The 21105-nt window shown below is 38.3% G+C and overlaps 1 protein-coding gene across 1 annotated transcript in view; it reads right to left on the bottom strand.

The window, feature by feature from the left end:
- Nucleotides 1-21105, bottom strand: part of YME1L1 (YME1 like 1 ATPase) — a 44368-nt gene that overhangs the window by 14399 nt on the left and 8864 nt on the right. Inside the window, exons 3-9 of the mRNA XM_023194646.2 lie at nucleotides 18275-18437; nucleotides 16838-16939; nucleotides 10263-10372; nucleotides 8527-8677; nucleotides 7726-7809; nucleotides 5544-5626; nucleotides 99-189 (exon numbers count right to left, since the gene is read on the bottom strand). Coding sequence (XP_023050414.2) covers nucleotides 99-189; nucleotides 5544-5626; nucleotides 7726-7809; nucleotides 8527-8677; nucleotides 10263-10372; nucleotides 16838-16939; nucleotides 18275-18437 — 784 coding nt within the window. The remainder of the gene's footprint in view (nucleotides 1-98; nucleotides 190-5543; nucleotides 5627-7725; nucleotides 7810-8526; nucleotides 8678-10262; nucleotides 10373-16837; nucleotides 16940-18274; nucleotides 18438-21105) is intronic.

Genomic DNA, 21105 nt, shown 5'->3' with positions numbered 1-21105 from the left:
TAAACTTTAATCAGTTAACATTAACTAAGTAATACAGTTTTTTTGTTTGTTTGTTTTTGTTTTTTCCATCAAATCATGGTAAAAAAAGATTATCTTACCTTTTGGAAGTTTACCTCCAAGAATAGTAAATTTTTGTGGGTTTTTCAAGAATTCAACAACTTCCTGTAATTCTTGTTTAGCTTCCTCCACCTAAAGTGACACAATTTTCCAAATAACTTTAGATAATGGACACATTTGGTGAGATTAGCCCTTTTGAAAATCATAAATTTAATTTGGATATGGAATTAACCTGGCCTTCTTTGTTTCAGTAAAAGCAGCATACAAAAATGGCCCCTTATAAAACACACAAAGGGTTTTCCCCTGACCATTATTTCCAATTATGCAAAGTCTCCTTACTATCCCCAAAAAATCATTCTGAACTTTCATTTGCTCAGTGAGAGAACAAAAGTCAAGTACATTGGACAGGGTTAAAAAGAAAGTACCTAGAGAGGAGCATACTAAAACATGAAACATAGCTTTATGCCAAACGACGTTCTGAAAATGTCCAATTAATGTCAAGATTCACTTATTATTTCAAAAAAATTCCCAGATATATTTCCAGGAAATATTATAATTATTAAAGAGCAAAGTTACGTTTTTTTGTTAGACTTGGAATGATCTTTGAAAGTTATTCTGATTAAATAATTAAAACTTTACTAATGTTTTAACCAAGTTAATGGTTAAAAACATAGCATTTTCTTTTCACAGAGTATTTAAAAAAATAGAAAACAAAGCTTTGTCCACTCCTAGGTCCAGGAGAAGTGTGTACATATTTTCACCAAGAGACTTGTACAAGAATATTCACACCAGCTGTATTTGAACCAAAAACTAGAAATAATTCAAATGTCCACTCTAAAGTAGTATAACTGCACCGTGTTGTGGTATTCGTATAATGGGATACTATGCAGTAAGGATAAATAAACTTCAACTCCAAATAATATAGATGGATCTCACAAACATGTTGAATAAAACAAGCCTCATACAAAAAAGGATATTCTATATGGATTACATTTATCTAAAATTCAAAAATACGGAAAATTCACATATGGTATTAGATAGGAAATTGTCCCTAGGCCAGTAACCAGAAGGAGGCATCAAGGAGGTTCTAGGCTTCTGATAACGTTCTGTTCCTTGAGCTGGGTACTTATAACACAGACACTTTGTGAAAATTTATGGATTTGTGCACTTCTGTGTGAATTTGTTAAACTTCAATGAAATGTATGGTTAAAAAAGACTTGGCTGGTTTATTGAAAGAGAACTTGAAGGATAATATCCATGTACTAAAAGACTGACTAAATTGTATTTGGTCAAAATAACAGATATAATTCCAATTTTAACTTGTAGGAATAAAGGAGAAGAGATTAAACGTAATTTGCTACTCAAATAAACTATATTCTCTCCCCAAATTCTGTGGCAAGAGAATTCCCACTTCAGGAACCTAAGATCTATGAAGGAAAGTAGTTAATGGGATCAAGATAATGAATCAAGTTATTAAATGCCCATATTAATATTTTTAAGACTATATATATAAGTATGCCCATATATTCAGAAATTCTGGGTAAGGAAATGACATTCCCATACAAGCTCTTTGAGATTTGGTAAAAATTTGATCACAGGAACTACCTAATGGCAAATCTGTTCTGGTAAATGCACTGAATAGTTTTGCTCTATATAAATTTAGGTCTTACAGCAATTATAAAATTGATTCGTTTTAACATGGAAAACTTAGTAAGGATCTACCTTAATTGTGATGTCTACTTTCATTATGCTTAGTCATCAGCATGGATTTAGTTTAGTACTCAGAAATCCCCACATTCCAGGACAGGCATGATGGCTCTTGTCAACTACCCAAGCACTTTGTGAGGCTGAGATGGGAGGACTGCCTGAGCTCGGGAGTTTGAGACCAGACTGGACAACCAAGTGAAGCTCTGTCTCTACCCCCTGCACCCAAAAAGAGGAGGAGGAGGAGGAGGGGGAGAAGGGAGGAGGAGGAGGAGGAGGAGAAGGGGGGGGGAGGAGGAGGAGGAAGGAGAAGGAGGAGGAGGAGGAGGAGAAGAAGGAAGAAAGAGAAGGAGGAGAAGGAATAGCAGAAGGAGAAGAGGAGGAGGAAGAAAGAAGAGGGAAGAGGAGGAAGAGGAGGAGGAGGAAAAGGAAGAGGAAAGAAGAAGAGGAGGAAGAAGAGGAATAGGAAGAAAAGGAAGAAGAGGAAGAAGAGGAAGAAGAGGAAGAGGAAAAAGAGGAAGAGGAGGAAGAAGAAGGAGAAGGATAAATCAGCTGGGCTCGGTGACTCATGCCTATAATCCCAGCACTTTGGGAGGCAAAGATGTGTGGATCACTTGAGCCCGGGAGATCAAGACCAGCCTGGGCAACACAGCTAAATCCCGACTCTACAAAAAAAAAACAAAAATTAGCCAGGCGTAGGGTCATACGCCTGTAGTCCTAGCTACCTGGGAGTCTGAGGCAGGAGGATGGCTTGAGCCCGGGAGGAGGAGGTTGCTATGAGCTAAGATCACACCACTGCACTTCAGTCTGGGTGATAGAGCCAGACCCTGTCTAGAAAGAATAATAAAATTAAATTAAAAAATTAGTCAAGTGTGGTGGTGCATGCCTGTGGTTTCAACTACAAGGGAGGTTAAGGCAGGAGGATCACTTAAGCCCAGAAGGTCAAAGCTGCAGTGAACCAAGATCATGCCATTGCACTCCAGCCTGGGCAAGAGAGTGAGACCCTGTCTTAAAAAAAAAAAAAAAAAAAAAATTCTCAAAAGAGGTGGAAGTGTGGTATATTCAGTAAGTATGTACGTACATTGCAGGCAGAAAATAACAATGCTTTATCTGACCTCAGCCTTAATACAGGCTCAATTTAGAAAAGGCATGCAGACCTCAAACACAATGAGAAGGGCCCTCCACACTGATGATTGAAGTTTTCAAATAATCACTGCACCAACCTCTTCCTCAACTGTTCCCTTTATACAATTCCAACAGGGTTCATAGCCATTTAAACTGGAAAGGAAAGGAAAGAACTGCTTGGTGTAAAACTATCATAATGATTCCCAATGCCTTATTCCCCAACAGTCGAGGTTGAAAAAACATGGTTATGCATAAACAGAGACACAAATATGTAAAGAGGAAAAGCAGAAATAATAACATAACCAATCTCTTCAGAGTTGGAAGAGTCCTCAGATCACGTACTTCAAATCCCTCCTGCAGGAAGAATTTCTTCTAAAGATTCCTGAAAGATAACTACCCAGCCACTACAGTTCTCAGAAATCAAATATAATAGAGCAGATATAATGGCAAAGCACAGAGAAGAGCACAGTGTGGTACCAAAGTTGCAGAATTCACATTTGGAAGAGATAAAAGAAATAGAAAATCAGTAGAAAAACGACTCATTTTGACTTGTCTTAATATAAATTCATGATCCAAAATTTCAAGTGAGCCCAACAGTTTTATTTCCTGTTTCCATTCATTCTCCTATTCCTGCACAATTTACTTCCTCCATTAACCACTCATTCCTCCTCTCCCATCCATATTCTCTCTGCTGGTGACCTTGATTCTATCAATTTCCACAACCCCCCACCCAACAGTTTACCAACATTCCAACTTTATTTTGTATTATAAGATAAACTATCTGTGCTCTTCTGTCAGACAAAATCCAAGAGTTGTCTGTAATCCTCCATTCCATCTCATTTCTTTCTACCTCTTGTAAACCCACTGCGATCAGAATTTAACCCCCGCTACTCCACTAAAATTGCTCTTTACCAGGTAGACCAATGACTTACTGCTAAATCAAATGGTTAGTTGTCACTTGGCCCATCAATAGCATTTCACGTCCCTGAGCACTCCCCTCATCAGAAATATTTTCTTCCAGGACACCATTCTCACCTAACTCACCGGCAGCTCCTTTTCATCTGGGTTCCTGGCTTCTCTTCTCTGTCTTGTGAACCTTCAAGTGCTCTATAACTCAGTATTTAGATCTCTCTTCTGGTTACACTCACTTCCTGGGTGATCTCATCCAAACATGTGGACTTAACATACATATAATCTCCTATTTTTAATTCTAGCTCAGACCTCTCCCATACCTCCAAAGTGGTATATCCAAGTTACTCAACACTTTCATTTGTATCTCTCACACTTAACATACCTAAAACTAAATTTCTAACCTTTGTCCCCCAAATCTGCTCCACTCACAGCCTTTGAAAACCTCACTAAAGGCCAGGTGCAGTGGCTCACGCCTATAATCCCATCACTTTGGGAGGCCGAGGCAGGTGGATCACCTGAGGTCAGGAGTTCGAGACCAGCCTGGCCAACATGGTGAAACCCTGTTTCTACTAAAAATACAAAAAATTAGCTGGGCGTGGGGGCTTGTGCCTGTAATCCCAGCTACTCCTGAGGCTGAGGCAGGAGAATTGCTTGAACTTGGGAGGCGGAGGTTGCACTGAGCCAAGGTCACACCATTGCACTCCAGCTTGAGCAACAAGAGCGAAACTCCGTCTCAAAAACAAAAACAAAAATCTCAGTAAATGTCAATTCTATCCTTCTATAATTGTTGAGACCAAAAATCTTGTGGTCCTTTTTGACTCCTCTTTTCTCTTACACCTTATGTTCCAATAAGAAATCCTATCGATTCTACTTTCAAAAATGAACAAGTCAGACACCCTAATAATTCAGAGCCTTTGCTCAAACTGTTCCTTTGGTCAGAAATGTTCTTTTCTCAGATAAATGCAGTTTATTCCATCTTCTCCTTCAGATTTTCTCTCAAATATCACCTTCTCCATCAATCGCACCTTGAACACTCCATTTAAAACTATAAGCCTTCTCCTAAAACTCCCAATCCTCTTTACCCTGCTCTTTTTCCTCCATACACTTTTATTAACTTTTAACATACTCTACTTTTTCTTATATGACATATCAGTGTTCAATTACTGCTTTTAGAGTTTAAACTCTAAGAATGCAAAGATTATTTATTCCATCCCAGTAGCTAAAATAGGGCCTAGCACTAAATAGATACTATTAAATATTTAACAAATTAATTGACTGTAAACTAGCATTTATCCATTCTATTCATTCAAGAAATATACATTGTTTAATATGTTTTAGATACTGGAGTTACAAAGATCAATAAGAGGAACAGGTAAAGAAGGATCATTTATTAACTATCTACTATGTGTCAAGCACATACATTATCTGTCAGGATCTAAAGTAATTTCTTCAAGGTCTCATAGCGAATAAGTATAAAAATGAATTTCAAATGTTAGTCAGCTTGACTCTGAAGTCCACATTCACTCCACTACACCAGGTTGCTCCTTCATAAATTATACTATCCCCTGTCATAAAGCAAGATTGGATCCTTGACTATTAATATTTATCCCAAAATATTAATGTTTCTAATACTTTTGGATACAATTTTACCTACTCTAGCATACACTGTAGAATCAAATATCCACCTTATATAGGGTATCAATTAGAGAATGTATGACGAAGGCAAGGCAATCTTCTTAACTTACGCCTTTAACATGTTCAAAGGTGACATTTTTCATCTGGACAGGATCTACTGCAGAATCAAGCCCTGTTGTCGTCCGGAAGCGGACTAAAGGGAAGAAAAGAAATGTTTATATTTGATAGATTAATAAATTCCAATCACCTGATTGTTTTAGATGCGAGAAAGCAAAGCCTAGAAAAATTAAATGTCTAAGAGACCTAACTTCATATATCAAATCAGAGTGAGGAACAGAAGGTAGGTCTTCTGGAGTTCTAAACCATCTTCAAAGAGTAAGTGATTCACATTAAAAAGACATATTTTGGCTGCTCTGCCTATGGAGTAGCCATTCTCTTATTCCTTTACTTTCTTAATCAATTTGAAAAAATAAAAATTAAAAAATAATAAAGACCGGGTGCAGTGGCTCACACCTGTAATCCCAGCACTTTGAGAGGCTGAGGCAGACAGATCACGAGGTCAGGAGATCATGACTATCCTGGCTAACATGATGAAACCCCATCTCTACTAAACATACAAAAAATTAGCTGGGCATGGTGGCAGAGGCCTGTAGTCCCAGCTACTCAGGAGGCTGAGGCAGGGGAATCACTTGAACCCCGGGAGGCAGAGATTGCAGTGGGCCGAGATCGTGCCACTGCACTCCAGCCTGGGCAACAGAGCAAGACTCCATCTGAAAATAAATAAATAAATAAAACAACATAAAATAAAAAGACATTTGTACTTTCAGTTAATAAAATCAAAAATTATCTTCCACTTCTCATTGTAGTATCTAATGATGGAACAAAGTTTCTCGAACTTTGGTGTGAATAAAATTCACTTGAGAAACACGTTAAAATGCAGGTTCTCGGCCGGGCGCAGTGGCTCAAGCCTGTAATCCCAGCACTTTGGGAGGCCGAGATGGGCGGATCACGAGGTCAGGAGATCAAGACCATCCTGGCTAACATGGTGAAACCCCGTCTCTACTAAAAAATACAAAAAACTAGCCAGGCGAGGTGGCGGGCGCCTGTAGTCCCAGCTACTCAGGAGGCTGCGGCAGGAGACTGGCGTAAACCCCGGAGGCAGAGCTTGCAGTGAGCTGAGATCCGGCCACTGCACTCCAGCCCGGGCGACAGAGCGAGACTCTGTCTCAAAAAAAAAAAAAAAATGCAGGTTCTCAGGCCACAGCACAGGGCCCAGGAGAATTTGCATTTTTAACAAACACTTTGATTATTCTGATATAACCGGTCACAGGTCTACACTTTGAAATACATTGCCTTACAGTTAGCAAAAAACACTGACACACATGGGCTTAACACATTATTATATTTTTCATATAGTCTTCTTCCTCTGACAACTGTTACTACTTGCTCTCAAATGACCTATCAATTATGACATCATTAAGTCTAACAAGCAACACAGAAAAGGTCTGATAGGACAGTAAAATATTAGAGATCAATTTTGGAGAACTATTACAAGAATTTCATAAGTCTTTCCCACTCAGGTAGAAACTTCCAAACTAGAACAGTTATAAATGAGTAAACTGAGCAATTTCTAATTTCCTCAAAAGAAACCCAAAATACTGTTAAGACAGGCTGAAAAATGAGCTGGCAAAATACAGGGTTAAGAAGAAATGCTTAATAAATCAAGAACACAGAAACTGGGAAAACAAATTTAAAATAGTAATTCTAGGCTGCACACTAATAGTTTTAGCCCACAAAATATTTTTTAAGAATCTGTACATATCCTTGATATTAAAGAGAATAGAGAACACAGGGTGAAAACTACATAGTAGTGGAAAAGGTAATTGGAACCACTTAAGTCTGACACTATTGCTTAATTTCAGATAAGCAAACTAAAAAAAAGGGGAACATTTAATGTGATTTTATTAATAAATTGAATGTATTAGTTTATCTTTGAAACAGAAAACTATTTCAGTTTGTACTGCTATTATAAAATTCTTCTACTTAATTTTTCAATTAATTAATTGACTTTCCTTTCACCCTGTTGACCAGGATAATTTTCAAATTTTATAATTGGACAGGTATCATTTTCTAAAATTTGGGAAACTAACCACTACTAGGAATGAAAGCCTAATTCTAGAACTATAAACATTAATGTGTTCTTTCTTTAAGGGTTAGATTAGGCATTAAAAGGAATCATGTATTTAAAGGAATAAGAAACTAACAAGTTAGATAAATAAAAAAAGCTTTTACCAGATAAAAATGGGTTTTTTAAAAGTCCATAAATGCCGAATAGCAGCAGAATGAAGAGAATCAGACGGGTCCGCCTTAGGGAATCTAGGGTAGAAAGAAAAAGCTTTACATCAAATGACATTAATTAAATATGACAGCTCAATGAAATGCAAACATTAGGTTACTGTTGATAATCACATTTCATCACATCCAATTTTGGAATCTGGCATTCTTTTTCACAACTGCTATGATTTCCTGTAAGTACCCTATTATCAAAAACTTCATTAAGGCCAAGCAAGGTGGGCTCATGCCTGTAATCCCCACACTTTAAGAGGTCAAGGCAAGAGGATCACTTGATCCCGGGAGTTCAAGAGCAGCCTGGACAACATGGCAAAATTCCATCTCCACAAAAATTAGCTGGGCATGGTGGCACACGCCTGTGGTCCTAGCTACTCAGGAGGCTGAGGTGAGAGGATCATTTGAGCCCAGGAAGTTAAGGCTGCAATGAGCCGTGATTGCACCACTGCACTTTGGCTTAGGCAATGAAGCAAGACCGTATCTCAAAAACAAACACAAACATAAACAAAGAAACAAAAACCTTTAAATCATTCACACTTCCTTTTTTCCAATTCATTTTCTCTCTTGAGAAAGGGAAACCATCAGCAGTATCTCTATTTCTACATAGATCAAGTTACAAATGTAGTAGAATTTAAACAATAGAAAGACAGATGGTCTTAGAAACATTACTTAAAACTTAAATGTAGGACTATGACTTCCTTTCAGTTACTCTTCTCAAACATGGATGGTTTCAAATCAACTTACCATTGGTTTTTTGTGTGAGTGCTTGAGCTTTCAGAAAACCTTCCGCAAAACCAGTTTTAAATGCATCCTGGTGAGCTTCAGGTATGTTTTTGGTTTTCATGAGTTTGTCCAAACTCTCAACATCTGATCCTCTGTCCCGCAAAAGAAACCCCTGAATACACAAACAACACATCAGTACTGGTTAACGACAGAGTGACACTCCCTAACAATATTGTGACCACTCAAAAAAATTCACTAAAATTCTGTAATTTTTACTGTCAACGTGAAGAAACAGATTAAGACTCAGCAATGAATTAATAACCAGGAAACTAATACTAGATCCTATTCCTGCATCAATCAATTAATAATACAAAGAAAGTGGCATTATTCTCTGCATGAACACTATACTGAAAACAGGTCACATATTATCTTAGGGTTTGACTGACTTAATGTTTATATCCCTTTACCTTTACTAGAGGAAAAATCTCATTAATTTACTAAATATCTACTGAGCACCGTTCATACACTTGGCCTTATATAAGTTCTGAAAATGTAAAGATAAAGAAACCACTGATCTTAAAAGTTTTCAGTCTACTGGAGAAAGATATGTAAATAGCTAAGTTTCTTAAATCATTTTGATGTTTTAAGTATTATGTATGGTAGTAAATAAATGCTACCTCAGGAATACAGGAAAGGCCTTATAGAGAACAGGACATCTAAAACAGGGAATAAACACCATGAACAATCTGACAAGAGTCATGAAACAATAGCCTTCAGTGCTCAAGAACTATTAGCAATCTTTTTTTTTTGAGACAGAGTTTTGCTCTTGTTGCCCGGGCTGGAGTACGATGGCGTGATCTCGGCTCACCGCAACCTTGGCCTCCCAGGTTCAAGCAATTCTCCTGCCTCAGCCTCCCGAGTAGCTGGGATTACAGGCATGCACTACCACGCCCAACTAATTTTGTATTTTTAGTAGAGACGGGGTTTCGCCATGTTGAGGCTGGTCTCCAACTCCTGACCTCAGGTGACCTACCCACCTCGGCCTCCCAAAGTGCTGGGATTACAGGTGTGAGCCACTGCACCTGGCCCTAGCAATCTTATATAAGACTTCAGTGCCAAGAGAGGAGCAGGAAAACAGATGGGCATATTGAATGGTGAGAAGAGAAACATAGCAGGTAAAGACCAAATGATGAAATTCCCAGTGTCTCAGGTGGAGGTAAGCAATAAAGCAGAGTAATATAACTAGATCATAATTTTAGAAAGATTGATGAGTGGCAATCTGGAGGCTGGACTGAACATAGCAAGAATAGAAGCAAGGAGATTAAACAAGTATTCATTAGAGTAATTTAGGCAACAAATAGTTATAGCCTATCTATGGCAGTGGAACAGATTTAAGAAATATTTAGGAGGCTGGATCAACAGAACTTCAGTGGTTAATGGATGTGGGAGGTGAGGCAACATGGACAAACATAGGTTCACAGCCAGGTTTTTAGCTTGGGTGGATGCTGCTCTATTAATACAGAGAACACCTTAACAGGTGTTAGGTTTGTGGGGAAAAAATCGAGTAAGTGGAGAGGCAAGTCTGGCGCCCAGAAGAGTTACAGGTATAATGATTACACAGGTTACTAATCCCTTATTAGTAGAAAGAAGGAAGAAAATCTATCAGCCAACAAAAGAAATCAGATATTGAAGCCCCTCATTTTTTTTTTAACAACTTGAAAATATTCGCTTTTTGGATCATAAAAAGGTCTAATTACCTTCACGAATGATGGCGCTATATTCTGTGTTTCAGCTAATCTTTCGGAGGTGGACTGGAGACGTCGTGTCCTTGATTTCAAAGTTTTAAAACCCCGAGACTGTATGAAAACTAAATAAGACAATATCATTCACTGTCACTGTAAATTGTTACAGGAAAAGAAAAACGCCTGAGATTCTAAAGTCTGACACTCTACCTGTATATCCTAGTCTATCTAATTTGCCTGACACTTAAATATGTGTTCCTTTGTTTCTTTCTTTTTTGTAGAGACGAGGTCTCCTTTTATGCCCAGGCTGACCTTGAACTCCTGGGCTCAAGCAATCCTCTTGCCTCAGCCTCCCAAAGTGCTGGGATTAGGTCTGAGCACTTAAATCTACCATGCCCAGCCTACAGTTTTTTCTATTGTCTTTGTTTCAAAAGGAAATTTATTTATTTATTTATTTAAGATGGAGTTTTGTTTTCTTGTTGCCTAGGCTGGAGTGCAATGCGCGATCTCCGCTCACTGCAACCTCCACCTCCTGGGTTCAAGCAATTATCCTGCCTCGGCCTCCCGACCTCAGGTGATCCACCTGCCTTGGCCTCCCAAAGTGCTGGGATTACAGGCGTGAGCCACCGCGCCTGCCCTATTTTTATGTTGACAGGGGATAAAAGTAAATAGAGAAGTCAGAGGGTTATACAATATAATTTTAAAAACTGAGTATCAACTCAGATAAACTGATTTTTTTCCAAAAAAAAAAAAAAAAAACAAACCAGCCATGTAATTAAAATAGGTTGAATCTACACAACTGATTTTTACATGTTTTTGGTAATTACATGTTTTTGAAAAAAGGTGTGTATCAAATTAGTGTCTTCTAATTTCTCAAGCCCCAATCCCACTTCCGAGAAGTATAACCTGTTAACAATTCTGACTACCCTTCTATGCATGCACATCCATGCTCTTTCTATAAAAACTACTCTAGAAATAGTACCTAATTTTTTGCAATTTTCATTTTTCATGCATTATTTTTCAGAACAGGACAGTGCATTCAGTTTAATGGCTGTTTACACTTCTCCAATTTATCGGAGTGCAATTCATTCCACCATTTCCCTACCATGAACATTATTTATTTTCTGGTTTTTATCGCTGGAAACAAACTGTGGTGAACATTCTTGTACATGTATGTCAGCAGATGTAGATTGAATTCCTAAAAGAAACGCTGTTAAGGTGTAAATCTGGTTTGACACTAAGAGACTATTACTTTTTTTTTTGAGGTGGAGGCTCACTCTATCGTCCAGGTGGGAGTGCAGTGGCATGATCTCCGCTCACTACACCTCCTGGGTTCAACGGATTCACCTGCCTCAGCCTCCTGAGTAGCTGCGATTATAGGCACCGGCCACCATGCCCAGCTAATTTTCGTATTTTTAGTAGAGGTGGGGTTTCACCATGTTGACCAGGCTGATCTCAAACTCCTGACTTCGTGATCCGCCCACCTCGGCCTCCCAAAGTGCTGGGATTACAGGTGTGAGCCACTGCACCTGGCCGAGACTACTTTCTAAAAAAGGCTGTTATCAATTTATGTGCCCATCAATGCTTATGAGTTTCCTTTTCTTCATATCCTTGCCAATACTAAATAATATGAATCTTTTAAATTTGTACAAGTCTGATGGGCAATACCAGTACCTTGTTTTACTTTGCATTTCCCAGATTACAAATGCAGGAAAATTTTGAAAAGTTCCTCTGTATTTTTATTGACTATTTTTAATTTTTATTTCTTTGGTAAATTGACCATGCATGTCCTTTGCACATTTTTCCATTTTTATTTAGAGAATATGGATGTTACAGATAGTAATCTTTAGTTATATATATTGTAAATGTTTATTTTAATGTGTCTTTGTCTTTCAATCATATGATACAGAAATTTATTAGGTCAGTGTAGCCATACCTTTGTTGTGTTTTCTGCATTTTAACTTGATTAGAGTTTCATCGCCAAACTAAGATTTGAAAGGAAGTCTACTTACCTGCAATATTTTCAGTTTTATATTTTTGTTTTCAGCCCTTTAACATATTTGGAACTTTTTTTGGTACGATGTAAGAAAAGAACTTGATTTTTCCAAAACAGTCACTTAGGCTGATAACATTTCATAATCCATCATTTGCTTATTGATTTAAAATTCTTAATTTTGTTGCACTGATGTATCCCAGCACTGTTAAATTTTTAAATTTTAGTTATTTATAATACTACACTGCTGATTTTCCACGGCTAAATATCTATATTTTCATATACTTAGGTAGGGTGAAATCCCCTTAATTAGTATTCTTTTAACATGTTCTCGGTCACTCCAAATTAAGTTTAAAATCAACTTCTCAATTTCCCAAATGGATCATGAGAGTTTTGATTGGGGTTGTACTGACTTTATAAATTTGGGTGTAAATTGATACTATTATAAGACCTAGTTCTTCCAAATAGGATTATGTCCTTCTCTCATTTTATTTCACTCAGTTCCTCTTTTTCCTTCAGTAAAGCTTCATACACACATGTGTGTACGTGTGTATATATGTATGCTGTATATTTCTCGTCAGGATAAAACATTTACTGGGTTTTAAAGAAACTGTAAATAAAACCTGCTGCTAGATTATAAGAAAGCTATTGATTTTTATGCATTTATCTGGTATGGACAAAGGAGTGAACTCTACCTGAACAGCCTTTCAGATGATTTTCTTGAATTTTCTGGTAAACAATTGTATCACCTGCAAATTATAATTTTACCCCTTCCTTTAACTTATATAGGGCTCATTTCGTTTTCTTTTAAATCATGTTGTTCAGAATCTCCAAATTAATGCTGGAAAAAACCAGGATACTCCATGTTTCTCAAATTAACAGGAACATAATCGATGTTAAGAAATTTTAGGCCAGGCGCGGTGGCTCAAGCCTGTAATCCCAGCACTTTGGGAGGCTGAGACGGGCGGATCACGAGGTCAGGAGATCGAGACCATCCTGGCTAACACGGTGAAACCCCGTCTCTACTAAAAAATACAAATAACTAGCCGGGCGAGGTGGCGGGCGCCTGTAGTCCCAGCTACTCGGGAGGCTGAGGCAGGAGAATGGCATGAACCTGGGAGGCGGAGCTTGCAGTGAGCTGAGGTCCGGCCACTGCACTCCAGCCCAGGCGACAGAGCAAGACTCCATCTCAAAAAAAAAAAAAAAGAAAAAGAAATTTTAAAAGTTTCCTTCCATTTCTAGCTTTCTAAGAGTTTTCAGGAAGCACAGCAATTAAAGTATATCATGTCTTTGTATCATACATTGAAATAATGACATTATTTTTCTTTTCTAATCAATTAATATATTAATTGACTTAACGTTAAATCACTTTTGTATTCCTTAGTCATTATATAATATTTTTAGCACATTTTTAGATTTGCTTTCTTTGGATTTTATTTAGGATTTCTGTTAACTGAAACTCATCTATTTCGTTCCTCTGTCGTGCTTGTGTGTGTATATGCATACATACATACATATATATATATATTTTTTTTTTTAGACAGGATCTTGCTCTGTCACTAAAGCTGAAGTATAGCAGCATGATCATAGCTCACTGTAACCTTGAACTTTGGGCTCAAGCAAACCTCTCACCTCAGCCTCCCAAGTATCCAGAACTAAAAGGGCATGATACCAAGATGGGCTAATTTTTGTTGCTGTTGTTGAGATGTTGTCCAGGCTTGTCTGGAACTCCTGGCCTCAAGTGATCATCCCAAAGTGTAGGGATTACAGGTGTGATCCACAGTGCCTGGCCTTACGCCAATACTAACAAGTTCTACTAACAGCAGTCTCATGGAATAAATAGGGAAGTGTATTCTAGACCTTTTTCTTTTTAATACAGTTTTAAATTAACAAGAAACTCAATATTCTAGAAGAATGCAGCCATAAAAACTTCTGAACCTAGTGCCTCTGGGGCAAAGGAACAACATTTTTTAAATAGTATCTTTCAAACTTTATGGTTATTATTCTATCTCTTCTTGGGCCAACTTTGTCAATTTATTGCTTAGGTAACTGTCCATTTCAACGTATTTTTATGACATAAAGTTACACATACCACCTTGCAATTTTAAAACCTTCACATATCCATGGCAATTCCCACTCATACTTCTAATACTGTTTGTATTTTTCTGTTGTTTCTTAATCAGAATTGTTAAGTTGATCCATTTTTTTATATTAAATTTTTTTGGTTTAATTAAGTAAAACTATTTCCACCTATTATTTTAAAATACTTGCTTTGTATTAATTTCTTCTATTATTTTTCAGAAATTCAATTTATTTTCCATCTTTTATATCTTAATTTTTTTTTTTTTTTTTTGAGACAAAGTCTTGCTCTGTCGCCCAGGATGGAGGCGCAGTCTTGGCTCACTGCAACTTTCATCTCCCAGGTTCAAGAAATTATCCTGCCTCAGCCTCCTGAGTAGCTAGGACTAGAGGCATTTGCCACCATGCCCAGCTAATTTTTGTATATCTTGGTAGAGACGGGGTTTCACCATGTTGGCCAGGTTGGTCTCAAACTCCTGATCCCAAGTGATCCGCCCGCCTCAGCCTCAGCCTCAGCCTCAGCCTCCCAAAGTGTTGGAATTATAAGCGTGAGCCACCGTGTCCAGCCCATCTTGATTTCTTTCCTTTTCTTTTTTTCTTGAGACGGAGTTTCACTCTCGTTGCCCAGGCTGGAGGGCAATGGCGTGCTCTCGGCTCACTGCAACCTCCGCCTCCTGGGTTCAAGCGATTCTCCTACCTCAGGCTCCCGAGTAGCTGAGATTTAGCTGAGATTACAGGCATGCACCACAACGCTCAGCTAATTTTGTATTTCCTTTTTAGTAGAGAACGGGGTTTCATCATGTTGGCCAGGCTGGTCTTGAACTCCCGAACTCAGGTGATCTGCCCACCTCAGCCTCCCAAAGTACTTTCCATTGATTTCCATTCAGTCATGAGACATTTAGAAAAGGGTTTTTAAATTTTCAAGTATTTAGGTATTTTTTTAAGCTGTCTTTTCTGTTACTGGATTTTTAGCTTTATTTTCTGATGTTGAGAGAATCTGACCTCAGAGTTACAACACTATGAAAATTTATTAAGATAGTTTTCATACCCTAGGTAACACATGCTCAGTTTTTATACATCTTCCAACAGTATCTAAAAACGTATCAGCTGTCTTCTTCTGTCTTCTGCATTAATCATTTCTTCAAAGGGTTATTGGTCTCTTTGCTGAACTTGGTGCCTCTCTTTTATGCTTTAAGTTTTCCTCAAATATGTAGATTCTTGGTAATCCATTTGTAATTATAAATAAGAATACAGTGATCAGGGCCTGGTGCCATGGCTCATGCTGTAATCCCAACACTTTGGGAGGCCAAGGCAGGCAGATCACCTAAGGTCAGGAGTTCCGAGACCAGCCTGGCCAACATGGTGAAACCCCATCTCTACTAAAAATACAAAACTTAGCTGGGCCTGGTGGGGGAACCTGTAATCCCACCTCCTCGGGAGGCTGAGGAGGGAGAACTGCTTGAACCCAGGAGGTGCCATTGCACTCCAGCCTGGGTGACAAGAGGAAAACTCTATCTCAAAAACAAAACAAAACAAATACAGTCATCAGTATTGACTACAAATGGGTAACCTCAACACTAGCAAAAGTAAATATATTCAGACTATAAAACCTGGACTATGAGAATACCTTTAGTGAATGTATAATTCAAAACCAAAGTAATCTAGGGTACTATCTTGTTTTTTCCTTGGCATCAATGCTCAAACCAGGAGTCTCCACAGACAGACGTCCCTCGATACACACACACACACACACAGAAGTCTTATTAGAAAGGTGTTTTTTGCTAATTTACCTAAAGGTTAAAGGCCTTATCTGTTCTGTGATTGGCCCATTTCTGGCAATCCTCAACTGTTTATTCCATTCCATCCCAGAGTCCAATTTTACTGGCTCTGGAAGTGGGGTTTTTCCTCAGTTCTCTCGGAAGCAGAAGTACTTACCTCTTTCACGAGACCCTTAGTCCCATGAAGGTAGAAAACATGTCTTTTTCATTTACAATGATCACTATCACCTGACATCTATCACTAGTGCCTTGTATTCAAAAATTACATGAATAAATGCAAATTTGATTTTACTGTCAATTTGATGTCACCTATAATACAACTTACTGAAAGTCCTCAAATTTCTGGTCCAATAACAAAACCCTTCGGTTGTTGCTTTCTTCATATATATGTATATATATATAAAATTAATTTCAATGAGCTTTTGAAAGTGAGGATGAGTAAGCAAATGTGCTTAGTCATTTATCTTGAAACAAGTTAGATAAATTCCCTGGAGTTTGATTTATTGTGGCGCTATCACACTCAAAATTTAGCTCCTATATATTATACTCCTATATATATAATTATATCCCAGATTAAAAATTATACAGAAGAATCCAAACTAATCAATTCCAAATACTCTTTAGGCCGTGTGAATTGCAAATGAATGTTTATAATCATTAATACCATTAAGAAAGATAAATCAGACTACAGTAAATAAATTTATCATCTTTCCAAAATAGCTATGGTTGTTGCTTCATACCTGGCCAGTACTGAAGATCTGAACAAATGCTTTGAAGAGCTCTTGAATGTTGTTTTCGATACAAGCAAGAGGAACGTAACGTACTAAATATATCTAAGTTACCTGGAAGGAAATTGCAAAAAGTAAATTTTCTAATTTCCAAACCAAAAAACAAAATCCTATGAAACATAAATAATTCTATCAAATATTAGGGAAATCACAATATGAGTTTCAACTTTTATTTATCCATGATATGACTGCTTTTATGAAAATATCTAAAGCATTGCTAATTTAACTACTTTACACCTCACAGGCCTTTAGTTTACTAGCTATCACTTGTTGGTTACATTATCTTTTTTTTTTTTTTGAGACGAAATCTCGCTCTGTCCACCAGGCTGGAGTGCAGTGGCATGATCTCGGCTCACTGTAAGCTCCGCCTCCCAGGTTCACGCCATTCTCAGACTGCCTTGGCCTCCCGAGCAGCTGAGACCACAGGTGTCCACCACCATGCCCGGCTAATTTTTTGTATTTTTAGTAGAGATGGTGTTTTACCTTGTTAGTCAGGATGGTCTTGATCTCCTGACCTTGTGATCCGCCTGCCTCAGTCTCCCAAAGTTCTGGGATTACAGATGTGAGCCACCGCACCTGGACTACACTGTCTTTTTTATCTGGCATACAAATGTAGCTGCTAATGAAACTAAATTCAAATTAACAGTGATAAAACATGGCTGGGCACACTGGCTCACGCCTGTAATTCCAGCACTTTGGGAGGCAGAGGTGGATGGCTCACCTGAGGTTGGGAGTTTGAGATCAGCCTTGCCAACATGAAGAAACCCCGTCTCTACTAAAAATAAAAAATTAGCCAGGCGTGGTGGTGCATGCCTGTAATCTCAGCTATTTGGGAGGCTGAGGCAGGAGAATCACTTGAAACCGGGAGGCGAAGGTTGTGGTGAGCTGAGATTGAGCCACTGCACTCCCACCTGGGCAACAAGAGTGAAACTCCGTCTCAAAAACAAAACAAAACAAAACCAGTGATAAAAGATGTACTGTGTTTAAGGCTGGGCGTGGTGGCTCACGCCTGTAATTCCAACACTTTGGGAGGCCGAGGCAGGCGGATCACAAGGTCAGGAGATCAAGACCATCCTGGCTAACACGGTGAAACTCCGTCTCTACTAAAAATACAAAAATTAGCTGGCTGTGGCGGTGGGCACCTGTAGTCCCAGCTACTCGGGAGGCTGAGACAGGAGAATGGCATGAACCCAGGAGGCGGAGCTTGCAGTGAGCAAAGATGGCGTCACTGCACTGCACCCTGGGTGACAGAGGGAGACTCTGTCCAAAAAAAAAAAAACACCTCAGGAAGGAACCCAGCCCACAGTAAATGCTACCGTAAAAGCTAATAAATGGTATTTATTAATAGTGCTAAAATATTTAATTAGAACAAAAAATACATTAACATACCATATTTATTTTCAAAGAAGGACTGTGCAGAGACATGGGACGTATGCCAATGGGAAGAAATGTTTTTGCCTTTACAAAATCCAGGAAGTAGATTTTCTACCAGCTGATCAATCCGTCCAATTTTTAATTCAGATAATCCAAGGTCTCTTAAGTTAAGTGAAGGCTGTAAAAGATTGGGTCAACCAGGTATGCATTAATGTTACCAAGATATTTAACCTAAGAAGTACATATTATCAGTTAAAACAATTAGATTTTAAAAGTCTAACACATATACTTCTTTTTTTAATATTTAAAAATAAATTGATGCAAATATTTTTACAGTTCGTTTTACTGAGATCAGTCACATGAGGTTTGACATAGGTTAAAAAATTATATTCCCAATGGTATCCTTAAATAAAGAGATAACATTTCGGCATGAATGAGAAAAACATTTGTTTTTAAATCAAACCCAAACCACTACTGTCCTAAGCATTATGGTTCACAGAATCAAGTGAAATGCATGATATTTTTTCCTTCTCTCCATACAAGCGTACTCTGATCAAGAGCTAGTCTATCAACCACTGATCAAGCATTTATAACGACAAGAGTATAAGAGTAACTACCTGCAGGGTTACAAAGTATGTTATATAAGGTCAGAGAGATTTTCCCCAACAGTGTAAAACTGATGGGAAGATAATAGTAAGGTTTTTGAATTGGGGAAATTCTATTCAAATGATAATCCTCACCAGTCCATGGAGTTTTAAGCCCCTAAGCAGCCATAAACAAAAGCCCATTTGACAAGGAAATGGTATGCCTGGCTACCACAGGACATCTCACTCCTCTGGCCTCACTGCTGAGATCCTTCCTTGAACTCAGAGGTTCTAAAGTTACCCATTATCTTCTAATAAGGAAGAAAATTAAAGTCAAAACTGTGAAAATCAGGCAAAAAAGTCTAAAAATCACAAATATGTGTGAATATATACCCACTTTTAAACAACAGGACAGGGATTAGTTATTTTCTTGTCCACATGAGCTGAAAAGAAGGCACTTAAAGACAAGTAACAATTGTATGTTACTCAAACCCAAAATGGCTAAGGTGGGAGGAGCATTTGAGGCCAGCCTAGGCAACATGGTAAGACATCATCTCGACGAAAAATTAAAAAATTAGCTGGGTGTGGTGGTATTTGCCTGCAGTACCAGCTATTCAGGAGAAATGTTTGAGCCCAGGAGCTGGAGATTACAGTGAGCTATGATAGCACCACTGCACTTTAGCCTGGGATACAGAGGGGAGACCCTATCTCTAAAACTAAAAATTTTCTTAGAAGAGGCATGGACATGGATTATACAGCTCTGGATTGATGTCTAGGAATATGGTACTTTTTTTTTTACTAGATATAACTCATATTTCTAGAATTCATTTTCTCAATACTAACATAACTATAAAATACACCTTATTTCGTAATAGTAAGGATCAAAGGCAAAGATCATGTCTTACTCATCTACATAGCCTAGCATACAGCATGACGGCCATAGTAAAAGACAGTTAAAGGTATGATGAAATAAAATACTTAAGAGTATTTTAAGCTATTAAAAATGATGGATGAAGAAGACTTAGGGAGAGGGGCAAATAAAAAGCTATCCAAGGGTCTGGAACATCTCAAAAAATTCAAGGAAAGAAAAAAGTGAAGAGATATGCTATGGCCAAACTGTGAAGAGCCACATTTGAATTTAATTCTCTAAGTAATATGATTAGTTGTCTTACGGAAGAAAATAGAGAACTAAGGAAGATGGACTGGCCTAGCACGATGGCTCAAGCCTGTAATCCCAACACTTTGAGAGGCTGAGGTGGGAGGACTGCTTCAGGCCAGGAGTTCGAGATCAGCCTGGTCAAGAAAGCAAGACCCTGTCTTTACAAAAAATTTTAAAATGATAAAACAAACAAACAAACAAGCTAGACTGGATGAGAAAAGGCTGATGGAACAAGTGAAAGATGGCAAGAACCTGAACTAAGCCATGACTAAGAAGGATGGACACAGCAAATCATGGACAATAGGCATTTGGAGAAACCCACAGTGTATAGGGATTGAGAGGGAGAAGGGTTCTGGACGGATGTGCCAGTTATCAGTTGGTTGTGTCCAAGCGCTCTTTCATCCTTTTTGCTGGCTCCATGAACATGGATCTGTACCCTTTGAATATTTTTCCTTTGCCAATTGAAACAATGTTAAGCTTCGTCAGGAAGTCACTGAACGTACACTATAGAAAGAGAGGTTTTGATTCCTGGTTCTGGTATGCTCATTTAGCAGATTCCTGTCTGTAACACCCATGGTTTCTATAGCATCTGGCTCCTGTCAATTGTGCAGTTTCACCAAACGCTGGCTCCTGGAGTCCACAATGGCCAGCAATACCTAGCAGCTTGCCCTGGCACCACTCATATAGCAGCTTGTCTAGTAGGACACATCCTCAGGAACAGCTTTCCCCAGTATCCAGCAAATTCTCCTGGCATGACATCACAGCAACTTCTCTACCATTCAGTAAGCCAAGGCCATGCCTTCGCCAACATCAGGATCTCAGCCCTGAGGGTGGTGAACTCTCCCTGACTCTATCTCAGCCCTAGAAGTATGAGCTGCTCCCTAAATCTGCTGGTCCTTTTTTATTTTTTATATTTTTTAAGTGTTTACTTCTTAAATCCCTACCTATTCCACTTCCCTGTAAAAACAGGGTTTTTTTCAAGATTAAACAAAAAAATGAGATTACATTTTTATATTTATTTATTTATTTTTGAGACAGAGTCTTGCTGTCACCCAGGCTAAAGTGCAGTGGTGCAATCTCGGTTCACAGCAACCTTTGCCTCC

The sequence above is a fragment of the Piliocolobus tephrosceles genome, chromosome 9 (assembly GCF_002776525.5).
Source record: "Piliocolobus tephrosceles isolate RC106 chromosome 9, ASM277652v3, whole genome shotgun sequence".
Lineage (NCBI taxonomy): Eukaryota > Metazoa > Chordata > Mammalia > Primates > Cercopithecidae > Piliocolobus > Piliocolobus tephrosceles.
This window is presented reverse-complemented; position numbering and strand designations above follow the sequence as displayed.